The 14312-nt window shown below is 43.9% G+C and overlaps 1 protein-coding gene across 2 annotated transcripts; it reads right to left on the reverse strand.

Moving 5' to 3' along the window:
• Positions 1-4514: 4514 nt before the first annotated feature.
• On the reverse strand, positions 4515-13864 carry LOC130118146 (rano class II histocompatibility antigen, A beta chain-like). Of its 2 annotated transcripts, none has more exons than XM_056286518.1 (5): positions 13680-13864; positions 12708-12980; positions 6741-7022; positions 5816-5926; positions 4515-4725 (listed from the first exon to the last, which is right to left on the reverse strand). In XM_056286518.1, the coding sequence occupies exons 2-5, from the start codon at positions 12955-12957 to the stop codon at positions 4697-4699; spliced, it is 672 nt and encodes a 223-aa protein (XP_056142493.1). In that variant the 5' UTR covers positions 12958-12980; positions 13680-13864; the 3' UTR covers positions 4515-4696. The 2 variants fall into 2 exon arrangements, with proteins under 2 accessions (XP_056142493.1, XP_056142492.1); XM_056286517.1 differs by lacking the exon at positions 13680-13864 and adding an exon at positions 13224-13294.
• Positions 13865-14312: the final 448 nt, after the last annotated feature.

Consider the following 14312-nt stretch of genomic DNA (forward strand, 5'->3'; position numbering starts at 1 on the left):
CCCAAAAAATTGGCGCGAAACGCAGTTATTTAAAAAAGTTATAGAGCGAAAGCTGTTTTTTCATGCGGTAATGTCCTATACTAGACTTTATCACATTAGTATAGCTGTAAAATAATAACGAGGCAAGAGACGAGCACCGTACGTTTTCAACTCCTTTCTTTTTATCTCACTTCTTCATCACCCTCAGCACCGTACTACACTCAGCAACAATCATTAGGCTACTGCGCCCTCTGGTGGCGTGGTTGTATTGCAATGCATGAGCAATGAATGAACCGACTACACAACATATTCCCCCTCTCTTAAGAAGCTTACCTGTACATGAAAATACTATGTCCCATGTCACAGACATCAGTAGTACAATAACTCAAGTGCTATCAGCATCAGCACAACTTCCCACAATAGAAATGTTATAATAACCATCAACCACAATAACCATGAACCACAGTTCCACTGTAATATTACTGTAAGTAAAATATAGCAGGAAATCTTGAACCTGTAATCCCAAAAATGTTAATCAGTGTAACATAGGCACTAAAATCACAGTAACCTGGTATCAATCAAAATCAGTGCAAAACAAACATTTCTTTTTTTTCTTAGTCACAGCATTGTTTTTTTTTCACATTTTACTATCAACATTTTTTTTTCCGCATTTTCACATCCACTTATTCTCTCCTCATTTCTAACCGTCCATTGGAGTAACTAGTGTTCATAGTCCTTCAGCCAAGCAGGCTCCTTTCTTACTCTCACAGGTCTGTCCATGACCCCAGTGCCAACTGGTTGTTGGGGCGGCTCAGGTTGTCGGGCTGACTCCGGCACTGGAGCAGGGTTGGCAACTGGCTCTGGATCGGATTCCCTGTTTGTTCCGCTTTCAGGGACCATAGAGAGGTGGGCAGCGTTCCATGTACGCCCATCCTCTAGCACATAAGCACTCCAACCAGCTTTGCGTATCACTCGGGTAGGTCTCTGAAACTTAGACAGTCCCTTTTTCACATGGAAAGGTTTCCTCAGTCTGACTAAGCTTCCCTCTTTGATCTTAGGCACACGTGCTCCCCTTTTTTTGTCAGTGTAGGTTTTCGATGCCTCCTGTTTGGCAGCAACCCGACTGCGTAGTTGTTCCTCCGACAGTGGGTCAGGTTTTCGTGCAGGGCCAATGTTCACTTTGGTGCGCATCAGTCGGTTGTACATGAGTTCATACGGTGACACCCCGGTGGTGCCATGTGGGGTAGCACGGTAGGTGGACAAGAAATCCTGTACGTATGGCTTCCATGGCCTTCTCTCCCGCTCGGCAGAGAGTAGTGTTTCTTTGAAAACGCCGTTACAGCTTGCACGGGAACCTGGGACTCTGAACCTAGCGTGCGCGCATACCCGATGGCAGCTTCCGCCTGGCATGCAATCTGGAGTGTTTTTTCAAGTGTCAAATTTGCATCTGCTTGTCCTAGCAGTCTCTCGCATATCTTTGCACAATGGATATACTCGATGATCTGGTCACGTATCATTTCGTCTCTACTGTTGTCAAACTCACATGTTGTGGCAAGCTCGCGCAGCGCGGCAACGTACTCTATAATGGACTCCTGCGGTCTCTGTATTCTCAGTCTGAACTTATGACGTTCCACCACAACATTTATGGCTGGGTTGAAGTGTGCACGCAGTGCCATCATTGCTTCTTTGTAAGTCCTACCTGCATTTGCAAGTGTATAAAACACACGCTGGCCCTCTGTACCCAGACAATGTAAAAGAAGTGCACGTAACCTCGTGTCTGGCCAGTCATCACCATCCGCATCAATGGCTAGCAGATAGTTCTCAAACATCCTAGCCCACATGTCGAACGGAATTGTAGGTGTTCCGGCACACGGCAAAAATAAAGCAGGTAAGGTTTAAGGTAAGGTTTAAATCGACAGGCTAGCACAGTTCATATGCTAGCCTGGCTACCACAGTTCGTATGCTAGCCTGGCTACCACAGTTCGTATGCTAGCCAGGCTAGCACAGTTCGTATGCTAGCCTGGCTACCACAGTTCGTATGCTAGCCTGGCTAGCACAGTTCGTATGCTAGCCTGGCTAGCACAGTTCATATGCTAGCCAGGCTAAATGGAGAGGTGACCTGAGAGGGTCGAACGTACCAGCGAGGGGAGGGACGAAAGTAACGTAAATGATTTCCCTAGCAAGCTGCAAGTTAATGTATTTTATTGTATTATACTTACAGAATAGTACAGTTAAGGTCATTCTTTTCAGCCTACATAGCCAATTGTTTTTAATTATTTGAGGACTTACCTTGCTTACGCCTTCACACAAACTGCAATTCTCCAAATGACGACAAAGACCAATTAGTTCCACCACGTGATGGCGGTGTGCGCGTGAAGGTTAGCGCAAAAGCAATTGGTGAATTAAAAGAAATGAACAAAAGCGCGAATGGCTGATTCAAATATAATAACCAACCTCTATCACTGACGTTTTTGTGAAAATGTTGAAAAAATACGAGGCTTGTATCAAAATTGCGTTACACAACTTTGATAAATTGACGCTAAGAATATTTATTAGTCTATGAAACTCAAAATATTGCCTTGATGAATTGGCACAGATGTTAAATTGGGTCTGCAAGATTGCGCCAATAGGCAGCAGCGGTCGATGCGGCGTCTACTCTTTATATGTCTATGGTGGCAACAGTTTATAACAGGAACTTAAAATCACTAACAGGCAAGTCCAGAAAAATAGGTTACATGAATAATCATAATTATTCATTTTGCAAATAAATAGTAAACAGTAGATGAGTAATTCGTGGTATCAATAAATTTATATTCATATTGTTGGTTCAGATTGCTATTTCTTAAAACGCGGCGCGTGCAGTGCTGATTAACCAATCAGCTGCCTTGCTCGAGAGGGAGAAAGTCCCAGAACTAGCTAGGTTTCAGAACGCCAGGCAAACGCTCGAGAGAAGCCACTAGAACGGGAGCTGAAGATAAAAGATTCTACTTTGAAACAGAAGTGAGCTACAATTGTTTCTTTCTTTATCCAAATTGATTATTTTGTTTGGTTTAATCATCCTCCGGACCCTGGGTTTTGTATTGTGTCCGAGTATCATCCAGGACTTGGTGAGTCAATTGCTAACTAGCCAAACTCTTCCGTTTTCAACGTCTGTGTGCATAGGCTAGTTAAAGCTATAAGTAGCTCAGTTTGTGTAAAGATTATTGAGGAGCTACGTTTTTCTTTTGTAAACCGAATTCAGAATGTGTTTTTATTTTGTGCAAACCGAATTGATAAGCTAGCTATTTCCAGTTAGGCTGCAGCAGCATGGTGTATTCGCACGGAAAATTGACCTGCGTCACAGCTAGCTACATGCAGCCAGGCTGTAGTAGCATCGTGCACTAGCATAGGAGATTAAACTGCGTCACGTTTTAGCGGTTGGTAGATTGACTATGTCAATCGGTACTTCTGTTGTTTTCTTTTGATTATTTTATTGAGATATGTAAACTAATGTCTTTGCATGTGTGATGTGCCTGTTATAATGGAGGCCAGGTTTTGTTTTTGGATTGGGAAGATCGCGCGCGCTTGGTGTTTCTTACCCCAAGCTGGAACCAAGATGGCGAGCCACCCATAGGAGCCCTGCTGGATCCACGTGGTCTGTCTGCGGCTTCAGACAGCTCATTCTCAGGGCAGCAGCCTACAGATTCGAGCACCTGGATTGTGGTAGGACTGAAATTTCCAGTTTGTTACTGCAAAACGCTGTTGAACTCAGTGGAGCAACAACGGACTTTCCAAAAAGGACGGATTATAGCCTACATTGATTATTGATTATGATTGTTGATTGTTAATTGCTGTATCGGCTGAGTTTATTACTCATTCATACTGTTCATGGGGTAATGCAATTGTGTGTTACTTTTGGCATTCTGATTTACTGGTTAAGTAACTTAGGTTAATGGAAATTAGAACTGAAACTTAAAGGCCTAATAGAACAAAATAGATCATAAAACAAATTAACATAATTTGTCAGCTCAAACAAGAAATAACTTGAAATAAAATTAAAAGGATCCTAAATTAGAACTAAAATATCTATCTAAAATATCAGAAACTCAAAATAGTGGTTTAATAAGGGTTAAATCATAAAACAAGAGGTTTAATGGAATTTATCCATTCTCATTGTGTTACTGTGCAATTGTGTATGTTTCTCTGTCTATGTTTACAATTCTTTATATAAAAACAAGCCGGCAGTTCAAACTTTATTCCCTGGTCTGTGGTCTGCGATCATTTGATGCTAGTTATAAACTGCTCCTACGAACCTAGAACTGGTCCTAGTCAACTGTCAACATCTACAGTGCTATATGTGTGTAGGCCCAGCCTTAATAAATGTGCATATGTGTATGTAGTTGTTTGCATATTTGTGTGTGTTTGTGTATGCCAAGCTACGTGTGTGTGTGTGTGTGTGTGTGTAAACTGACGATCCGCTGAAGACCATAGGTCAGTATCAGTCAGTCCGGCACCAGGCTCAGTGTCTTTCAGACAGAAATCAACCAAATACCATTTGAACCCATATTTAATGGCTGCTGACAGGCGCTCACAGACCGAAAAACACTTTTATTTCATCGTTATTTGCATTATACAACTAAACCATATTTAACATGTTTAAGTAGATTTTCATCTCTTGACGGTTGAAGGGGGCGGCGCCCCCAGCGCCCTCTACTGGCCAGCCACCACTGGAAGGACCTTAACTTGTTGGTACTGGCTCCCGTCCAGCTGTAAACACAGAACAGACATGTTTCAGAGATAAGCCTTGGAATAGAGGTATCGTAATGGTGTGGCTCCACAAATAGACCCCTCTTCTACCTATTTTATGTGTGGTTACATGACCTATACCTCAGCTGTCATTGATGGTGTTGGGAGAAATGTTATTTCATTGGTCTATTTTTTAAATGTCTGTTATAAGTTGATTAACATTTATAAGGGCGTTTCCACACAGTCCGTTTGCTTTGGCCCGAATCAGCGTTGTATTTTCCCTTTGGCTCGGTTTGGTTTCACGGGGCAACATTTCAAGCGAACCGACATGTACCAACAAGAGCCACGTGGGAGCTGTCATTCCGTTCATTGGTCAGAAATCTTGTTGGGTTGGCGGGCGGAAAAGGGGAGAGTTTGTTTTTTTTCCGGGATAGCTATAAAACTGGCATTTCTTCATAATTGACTCTGCATAACTGTAGTCCACTGACTTCCGGTTTCTACTGGAGCGGTCATACCAGTTTCCTGTGACGTAACTTGATGTGTACAACTTGAAAAATTTCACCCGTTTGCTGGTAGGTGCAGGTGAAAGTTTGTCGACAGTTACGTGGACGTCGTTGACATTTATCCATGGTAAATCTTGCAGGCATCGCGAAAAATAAGCCACTGTCAACAGCACACTTCAACAAACAGGAAACTGGTATGACCACTGCAGTAGAAACCGGAAGTCAGTGGACTACAGTTGTGCACAGAGCCGATTGCGGTCATCGTTTGGGTCATATACCAAGCCAAAATATGCGACCAGAATGGCACATTTAAAGGCAATGTCTATAGAACAATGTGCTGCATAATGCACTGCGCAGCTGGCGACAGGAGCTGGTTTAATCAAGAAGAAGAAGGAAAAGCACAATGCTTCCTGTAGTTCGGATCACGTTCATACCACAGTCACCGGACCGACACCGGCTCTTCAACAAGGGCTCGGTCAGGTTGTTTTGGTTTGCACCCGAGTGCGACTGCTGTGTTCACACCTGCCCAAACGAACCGCACCGATGGGGTGAACGCTCCAGGGTTCGATTAAAACGAACCAAACATCTCAGGTGTGCTCGTTTCTCACCTCTCGACCTTCTGGTGTAGCAAATCAGCCCAACAGTTACAGAGATCAGCCCGGGTACCAGTGCTGCTGTCCCAATCGCTATCTTGTTCCTCTCCGACTCGGGCATAGGATCTGAGAGCAGATAACCAAAGACATTACATAATACCAAAAGTCATCAAAATTGAAGAAAACTGATCAGCCGTTGAACCATCCCAAGGGCAGGCATGAGTCCTGTCTTTCAAAGACTTTTACTCCCGATATTCATGTGGATAACTGAAGACTTAAAAAAAGCCACTTTATTTTGTCATTGTAGATTACAGTGAAATTTGTTCTCTGCATTTAACCCATCCTATTGTATAGGCACAGTAGGCCGCTACAGCGCCCGGGGACCAACTCCACTTCTTCTTTCCATTGCCTTGCTCAGGGGCACAGACAGGAGTATTAACCCTAACATGCATGTCTTTTTGATGGTGGGAGGAAACCGGAGCACCCAGAGGAAACCCACGCGGACATGGGGAGAACATGCAAACTCCACACAGAAAGGACCTGGGACGGCCTGGGGATCGAACCCAGGACCTTCTTGCTGTGAGGCAACAGCGCTAATCACTGGGCCACCGTGCCGCCTAATTTACATTGATTTACACTGACACACATCAGTAAAACAGGTATAAAATGTCAAGTGCAAGAAGTAGAAGAGGGCACGCTAGTAGACACCAGTAATAATGATGCTATTATGACACCAGCAACAACACCCTTTAAGTAAGGAAGGGCGCATTTGTAACAGATGGTACCAATTCATGTTAACTGCAAAATACCACCAGAGACCATTTAAGGGTTGAATTAGGCCTTGAAAAGAAAAGTTTTTAGACCTTTCTTGACAGATTAACAACTAATAACCGTTGCATGGAGTCTGAGGGGGAACCTTAACACATGCACATGCTCTTACCCCAATCGTAAAGCTTGGGTCTGCTGAGGCTGGCATGCTCCACCATGCAAGTGATTTTCTGTCCATGTGAGGGCGTATACTCCAGATGAGAGTGAATCTGGTAAAACCAGTTTCCATTGGGCAGTTCCTGGGTAGTGGTCACACCGGATGTCACCTCCTTTCCATTCTTCAGCCATGTCACAATGATTTGTTTGGGATAGAAATTGTATGCACTGCAGACCAACATAGCAGGATATTGGCTGCTGAATGGCTCGGCTGACCTCAGCTTGACGTCGGGCTCAGCTGGGGGGAAAAGACCCAAAATCACAAACCTTCTCCGTATGTCATAAAAGCTCTAATTTGACAGAAAAAAATGCTGATTAACATCATGCGTTTGAATTAAGATGCCAATACAGCGTTTCGTGTCCTTGTAACTCAAAACCAGTGATGGAATGTAACTAAGTACATTTACTCTCAAGTACTGTACTTAAGTACAAATTTGAGGTACTTGTACTTTACTTGAGTGTTTCCATTTTTTTGCAACTTTATGCTTCTACTCCACTATATTTTTCTGACAGTTTTAGTTACCAGTTGCTTTTCATATTACAATTTTTCATACTCTTCCTGTCTAGTGAAAACCGTGTATCTCCAAATTTGGTGATTCTGAATTTGATTTATTCTGATGCACTGAAGGATTAAGTGGGGGTTTTTTTATGGGTTGAAAACATTCTTCTACTTTTCAAGCTAAATAAACTATTTAAAAACCCTCTTGGATTAGCTGAAAAATGCATTGTCACAAAGCTCACTGCCTCATCGTCGCATTCCTCACCAAAATGATTTAGCCACTGGTAAGTTATTATTACAACTGCTGTTGTGAAAATATCATCCACTAGCAGAACCCCGCTACAATGTAGCGGTTTGGTTATCCACCCGTCTAAATCTCCCTCCTCTTCATCCTGCCAGCTAACCGCCTTCTCCCTGCCCCTAAACCCCCCCTCCCACTCCAACTCCCTCCCCCCAAATGCTCAGATTCATCTGAAATGCCGAGAAAAGTGGTTTACCCCCCCACTCCAACTCCCTCCCCCCAAATACTCAGAATCATCTGAAATGCCGAGAAAAGTGGTTTTTAGCCATTTTTAGGAAATGCATATTTTGCATAATTATTATAATTATTTTAATTTTCTGCTATTTTTCTGCTCCTCTCTGGAACAATACCTACCACCTCCAAAAAAAATGAGGATCATAAGTGCATTTTTGCAAAAATGCATTTATTTTGCATAATGCCAAAACATTTCTAAGTCCCAGAAAAAGAAATTTTATAGGTGAAAAAATCAAAGATGCTCAGAATCATCTGAAATGCCGAGAAAAGTGGTTTTTAGCCATTTTTAGAAAAATTCATATTTTGCATATTTATGCATAATTAATTATGCAACCCAGCCACTAAGTGCATCCTTAGTGCCGGTCCCAATCCCGGACAAATGGGGAGGGTTGCGTCAGGGAGGGCATCCGGCGTAAAATCTTTGCCAAATCAAATATGCGGATCATAAATAAGACTTACGTACCGAATCGGTCGAGGCCCGGGTTACCAACGACCGCCACCGGTACTGTTAACCAGCAGGGTGTCGGTGGAAACTATGCTACTGTTGGGCGAAGGAGAAGGAGAGGGGGAAAGCATGTCCAGAGGCAGCTAGAGAGGAGGAAGGGTAGGCATGTGGAGGTGAGAGTTGGAACTTTGAATGTTGGCACTATGACTGGTAAAGGGAGAGAGCTGGCTGACATGATGGAAAGAAGAAAGGTAGGCATACTGTGTGTGCAAGAGACCAGGTGGAAGGGAAGTAAGGCCAGGAGTATCGGAAGTGGGTTCAAACTCTTCTACCATGGTGTGAATGGGAGGAGTAATGGGGTAGGGGTAATGCTGAAGGAAGAGTATTTCAAGAGCGTGCTGGAGGTGAAGAGAGTGTCAGACAGAGTGATGAGTATGAAGCTGGAAATTGAAGGTTTATTGCTGAATGTTATCAGCGCATATGCCCCGCAAGTTGGGTGTGAGATGGATGAAAAAGAAGAATTCTGGAGTGAGTTGGACGACATGGTGGAGAGGGTACCCAAGGAGGAGAGAGTGGTGATTGGAGCGGACTTCAATGGACATGTTGGTGAAGGGAACAGAGGTGATGAGGAGGTGATGGGAAGGTATGGAGTCAAGAAGAGAAATGTGGAAGGACAGATGGTGGTCGATTTTGCGAAAAGGATGGAAATGGCTGTGGTGAATACATATTTCAAGAAGACGAAGGAACACAGGGTGACATACAAGAGTGGAGGAAAGTGCACACAGGTGGACTATATCTTATGTAGAAGGCGCCATCTAAAAGGGATTGGAGACTGCAAGGTGGTGACAGGGGAGAACGTAGCTAGGCAGCATCGGATGGTGGTCTGTAGGATGACTTTGGAGACCAAGAAGAGGAAGCGAGTGAAGACACAGCCGAAGATCAAATGGTGGAAGTTGAAGAGGAAGACTGTTGTGTGGAGTTCAGGCAGGAGTTAAGACAGGCACTGGATGGTAGTGAAGAGTTGCCAGATGGCTGGACAACCACTGCAGAAATAATGAGGGAGACAGCTAGGAAGGTACTTGGTGTGTCATCAGGACAGAGGAAGGAAGACAAGGAGACTTGGTGGTGGAATGAGGAAGTACAGCAAAGTATACAGAGGAAAAGGTTGGCAAAGAAGACGTGGGATAGTAAGAGAGATGAAGAAAGCAGACAGGAGTACAAGGAGATGCAGCGTAAAGCAAAGAGAGAGGTGGCAAAGGCAAAGGAAAAGGCGTACGGTGAGTTGTATGACAGATTAGACACTAAGGAAGGAGAAAAGGACTTGTACCAATTGGCTAGACAGAGGGACCAAGCTGCAAAGGATGTGCAGCAAGTTAGGGCGATCAAGGATAGAGATGGAAATGTGCTGACAAGCGAGGAGAGTGTGCTAAGAAGGTGGAAGGAATACTTTGAGGGGCTGATGAATGAAGAAAATGAGAGAGAGAGAAGGTTGGATGATGTAGGGATAGTGAATCAGGAAGTTCAGCGGATTAGCAAGGAGGAAGTGAGGGCAGCTATGAAGAGGATGAAGAGTGGAAAGGCAGTTGGTCCTGATGATATACCTGTGGAGGCATGGAGATGTTTAGGAGAGATGGCAGTGGAGTTTTTAACTAGATTGTTTAACACAATCCTGGAAAGTGAGAGGATGCCTGAGGAGTGGAGAAGAAGCATACTGGTACCGATTTTCAAGAACAAGGGCGATGTGCAGAACTGTAACAACTACAGAGGTATAAAGTTGATCAGCCACAGCATGAAGATTTGGGAAAGAGTAATAGAAGCTAGGTTAAGAGCAGAGGTGACGATCAGCGAGCAGCAGTATGGTTTCATGCCACGAAAGAGCACCACAGATGCGATGTTTGCTTTGAGAATGTTGATTGAGAAGTATAGAGAAGGCCAGAAAGAGTTGCATTGTGTCTTTGTAGATTTAGAGAAAGCTTATGACAGAGTGCCGAGAGAGGAGGTGTGGTATTGTATGCGGAAGTCAGGAGTTGCAGAGAAGTATGTAGGAGTGGTGCAGGATACGGGAAGTGAGGAATGGTGAGGTGTGCGGTTGGAATGACAGATGGGTTCAAGTTGGAGGTCGGATTACATCAAGGATCGGCTCTGAGCCCTTTCTTGTTTGCAATGGTGATGGACAGGTTGACGGACAAGATCAGGCAGGAGTCTCCATGGACGATGATGTTCGCGGATGACATTGTGATCTGTAGCGAGAGTAGGGTGCAGGTGGAGGAGAGCCTGGAGAGGTGGAGGTATGCACTGGAGAGAAGAGGAATGAAAGTCAGTAGCAGCAAGACAGAATACCTATGCGTGAATGAGAGAGAGGACAGTGGAATGGTCAGGATGCAAGGAGTGGAGGTGACAAAGGCATTTGAGTTTAAATACTTCGGGTTAACTGTCCAAAGTAACGGGGAGTGCAGTAGAGAGGTGAAAAAGAGAGTGCAGGCAGGTTGTAGTGGGTGGAGAAGTGTGTCAGGAGTGATTTGCGACAGAAGGGTACCAGCAAGAGTTAAAGGGAAAGTTTACAAGATGGTTGTGAGACCAGCTATGTTATATGGTTTGGAGACAGTGGCACTGACGAAAAGACAGGAGGCGGAGCTGGATGTGGCAGAGTTGAAGATGCTAAGATTTTCACTGGGAGTAACGAAGAAGGACAGGATTAGGAAAGATTATATTAGAGGGACCGCTCAGGTTGGACGGTTTGGAGACAAAGCAAGAGAGGCAAGATTGAGATGGCTTGGACATGTGTGGAGGAGAGATGCTGGGTATATTGGGAGAAGGATGCTGAATATGGAGCTGCCAGGGAAGAGGAGAAGAGGAAGGCCAAAGAGGAGGTTTATGGATGTGGTGAGGGAGGACATGCAGGTGGCTGGTGTGACAGAGGAAGATGCAGAGGACAGGAAGAGATGGAAACAGATGATCCGCTGTGGCGCCCCCTAACGGGAGCAGCTGAAAGTAGTAGTAGTAGATGCATAATTAATTATGCATAATTTTTATTTTCTGCTATTTTTTATAGGTGCCCCTGATCATCCCCAATAACCTCCAAAAATAATCAAGGCCCCAAGTGCTTTAGTTTGGCCGTTTATAGACTCTCACACAGACACACACCAGACACACATTGTGAAAATACGGGAGTAGATAATGCTGATGTGACGTTTGCGAACGATCCGGTTCTTTTGAACGGCTCTTTGGTACGAACGGAGGGAACCGAGTCGTGCTTGGTGGGAGCCGTTCTTTTTCTCGTTGTACCCATTTCCCTTTTTCTCGTTGTACATATTTCCCTTTTTCTCGTTGTACCTATTTCCCTGTCTGCCCCTAAATCCATTCCCCTTTACGCGAACACATGTGGATCTTGCACAAAATTCATTATACTTGTTTGTTTTTTCTGACGTTAGATAAGTTAACGGCTCAAACAGACAAACAACGCAAACACACATCATTTTATTGGTTGCTATGTAGGCTACAATGCATTTGATTTGTGTTGCAATGTACCCTTTGATTTGATTAAAATATGAATCTTCTTCCTGGTTTATGTCTGCCTGCTTTATTTTACCCAGAGCCCTCGAGAGAGAGAGAGAGAGAGAGAGAGAGAGAGAGAGAGAGAGAGAGAGAGAGAGAGAGAGAGAGAGAGAGAGAGAGAGAGAGAGAGAGAGAGAGTGAGAGAGAGAGAGAGAGAGAGAGAGAGAGAGAGAGAGAGTTGCATCAATGAGGGGTCGGAACGCGAGAGGGTCACGTGGTTCATGTAGCCGCCGAATAGTTCCAAACGAAGCTTGGCGGGTCATTTAAATGAACTGCTTAGCCGCGATTTCTGGTAACTACTAACCAATATTTTCAGATTTTTACATTTATATATAGATATAGATATATTCCAACGTGGCACATATTCTATGCGCACTGTTTGGCAGAGGTGGAAAAACCCGGTCCAGAAAGTAAAAACCCTAACCATGTCTTTACTCCATCCATGTATTAAACCAGCTAATTTGGGAAACTAGTCAGTGCTATCTGATGGTTTAGTACATGGGTGGAGTAAAGACACAGTTAGGGTTTTTACTTTCTGGACCGGGTTTTTCCACCTCTGCTGTTTGGAACTATCCGGGGCTCCCATGATCCGCTATTGCTGTTAAATAATTGGCCCATTGACGTCTACAGAGTTGATGTAACCCTTTCTTTCTAGGGCTCTGATTTTACCCAATTTCTTAGAGTGGACGGGAATGATTGAAACGTCTTTTTACCGTAAATATTGCAATATATGGGCATTAGCGGGGATACAGGGATGCCTGACTTTAAAAGATGTGGAAATCCCCCCCCCCCCATTCCGGCACCCCTGATTACGTGTATAAAAAGCTATTTTAAAAAAAAATTTTTAAAGGTTGTTTCGATGTTTGGTATAATCACCGAAAAAAATCACCTGTCTTGTCCAGTATGTTATGGTAGAGGGCTGGGATGTAGTCAATGCAATTCAGGTGGATGTTCTGCTTCTCTTCTGCTATCATCGTTGGGCTTTTGTTGAAGGTCTCTGCCATTTGTTTCCCTTTCTCCGTGTTGCCAGTGAAATTCCCCAGCGTGCTGTTGTATTGTCCTTGAAAAATCCCGTTGAAGTAGAGCTGCTCGAGGTACACGACATCACGGGCATCTCTGGCATTAAACTGACAGCGCATAACACCGCAGGCAAAGAGACCATCTGTAAGAAAGAGTGAATAAGTGGAACAGGTGGCTGGTTGTGGTGTGTTGCGCAACAGAGAAACGTGCCACCCGAAGTCTAAGCACCTTGTAGCAAGTGCATATTTGTGTTGTTAGTCAGTTCATTGGAATAGACAACAACAGCTACTCAAATGTACTCTTTGATGTCTTGATGTCTGGTCAATAATCCAGGTGAGAAAATCTAAGAAGGTTGAATCAGTTCATCTTTCTACTTTCTACTCACCCTCTCCAGATAGTGACGGCAACAGCAACAGCAAGACGGACGAGAGCCTCAGAGCCGACATACCAACAGCAGCACGATCAGTGAACCACTGCGGTCAAGCTACCCTACCCGCCGTTCCAGTCAAATCAGCCGTCACTCATATTTCAGTGCGCACATATTCTCTTTATTACGGCACAGAAACTATTTTCAAGCTACGCTACCCGTCGTTCCAATCAAATCAGCCGTCACTCATATTTCAGTGCGCACATATTCTCTTTATTACGGCACAGAAACTATTTCCCAACCTTGCGGCTTTTTTTCTTCGCACTTATATTCATAAAAACACTTTGGCCAAGATTAGGGACATTTGGCTACAAAATAGTAGAATCTATGGTCTCTATTAAAGTAGCTGATTTTTGAAAGTATAGACGCAGCGTTACCATGCACGTAAGCTGTAAAGCTCTCAGTAAAACTCACCAAACTCCTGGTAGTATGTCAGCAAATTATTATTCTTCAGTGATATTATATATTCATAAACATTAAAAGATGCATGAAATATTTGGATTCAGGCCCACTCGAAGTACAACCACAAGTAGTTGGAAGTCTGTTTTCCTTGTTGTAATCAGCTGATTAGTGAATGAATCTACACCACAAGTTAGAGACTTTCTTCTGAAGCCCTCTGAGGAAGTCAGATAGGCACATTGCAAAGTTGACATGCAACAGCGTTTGCCTCTCTGCCATGTTTCCGATGTGTCATTTTAGACAACTTCCGTATTCAGTTTGGTCTCTTTCAGTGCTGCCAATGGCGGCATTTTTTCACATCTTATTTCGTTTGTACCACCTTTTTCAGTGGTACGCTTTTTTAAAACCCTCTGCTGGTGTCTACGGCCACGTTTAATTTCCTCTCAGCTTAACCGCACCAAATTGCTTTTACCCCACAATGTACGGTATCATTCTCTCGGCACGACATCAGCTACAAGTCTGGGTCAATAGTTTAGATTATTTGAAAGAAAGATAAAGTGGCAAATATTTCCAGCCCTAACGTGGACTCACAAGGGTCGATAACGCCATTATTAGATACAGCTGATCATTTACAAAACTGCTAGAAAT

Source organism: Lampris incognitus, chromosome 9 (genome assembly GCF_029633865.1).
Source record: "Lampris incognitus isolate fLamInc1 chromosome 9, fLamInc1.hap2, whole genome shotgun sequence".
NCBI lineage: Eukaryota > Metazoa > Chordata > Actinopteri > Lampriformes > Lampridae > Lampris > Lampris incognitus.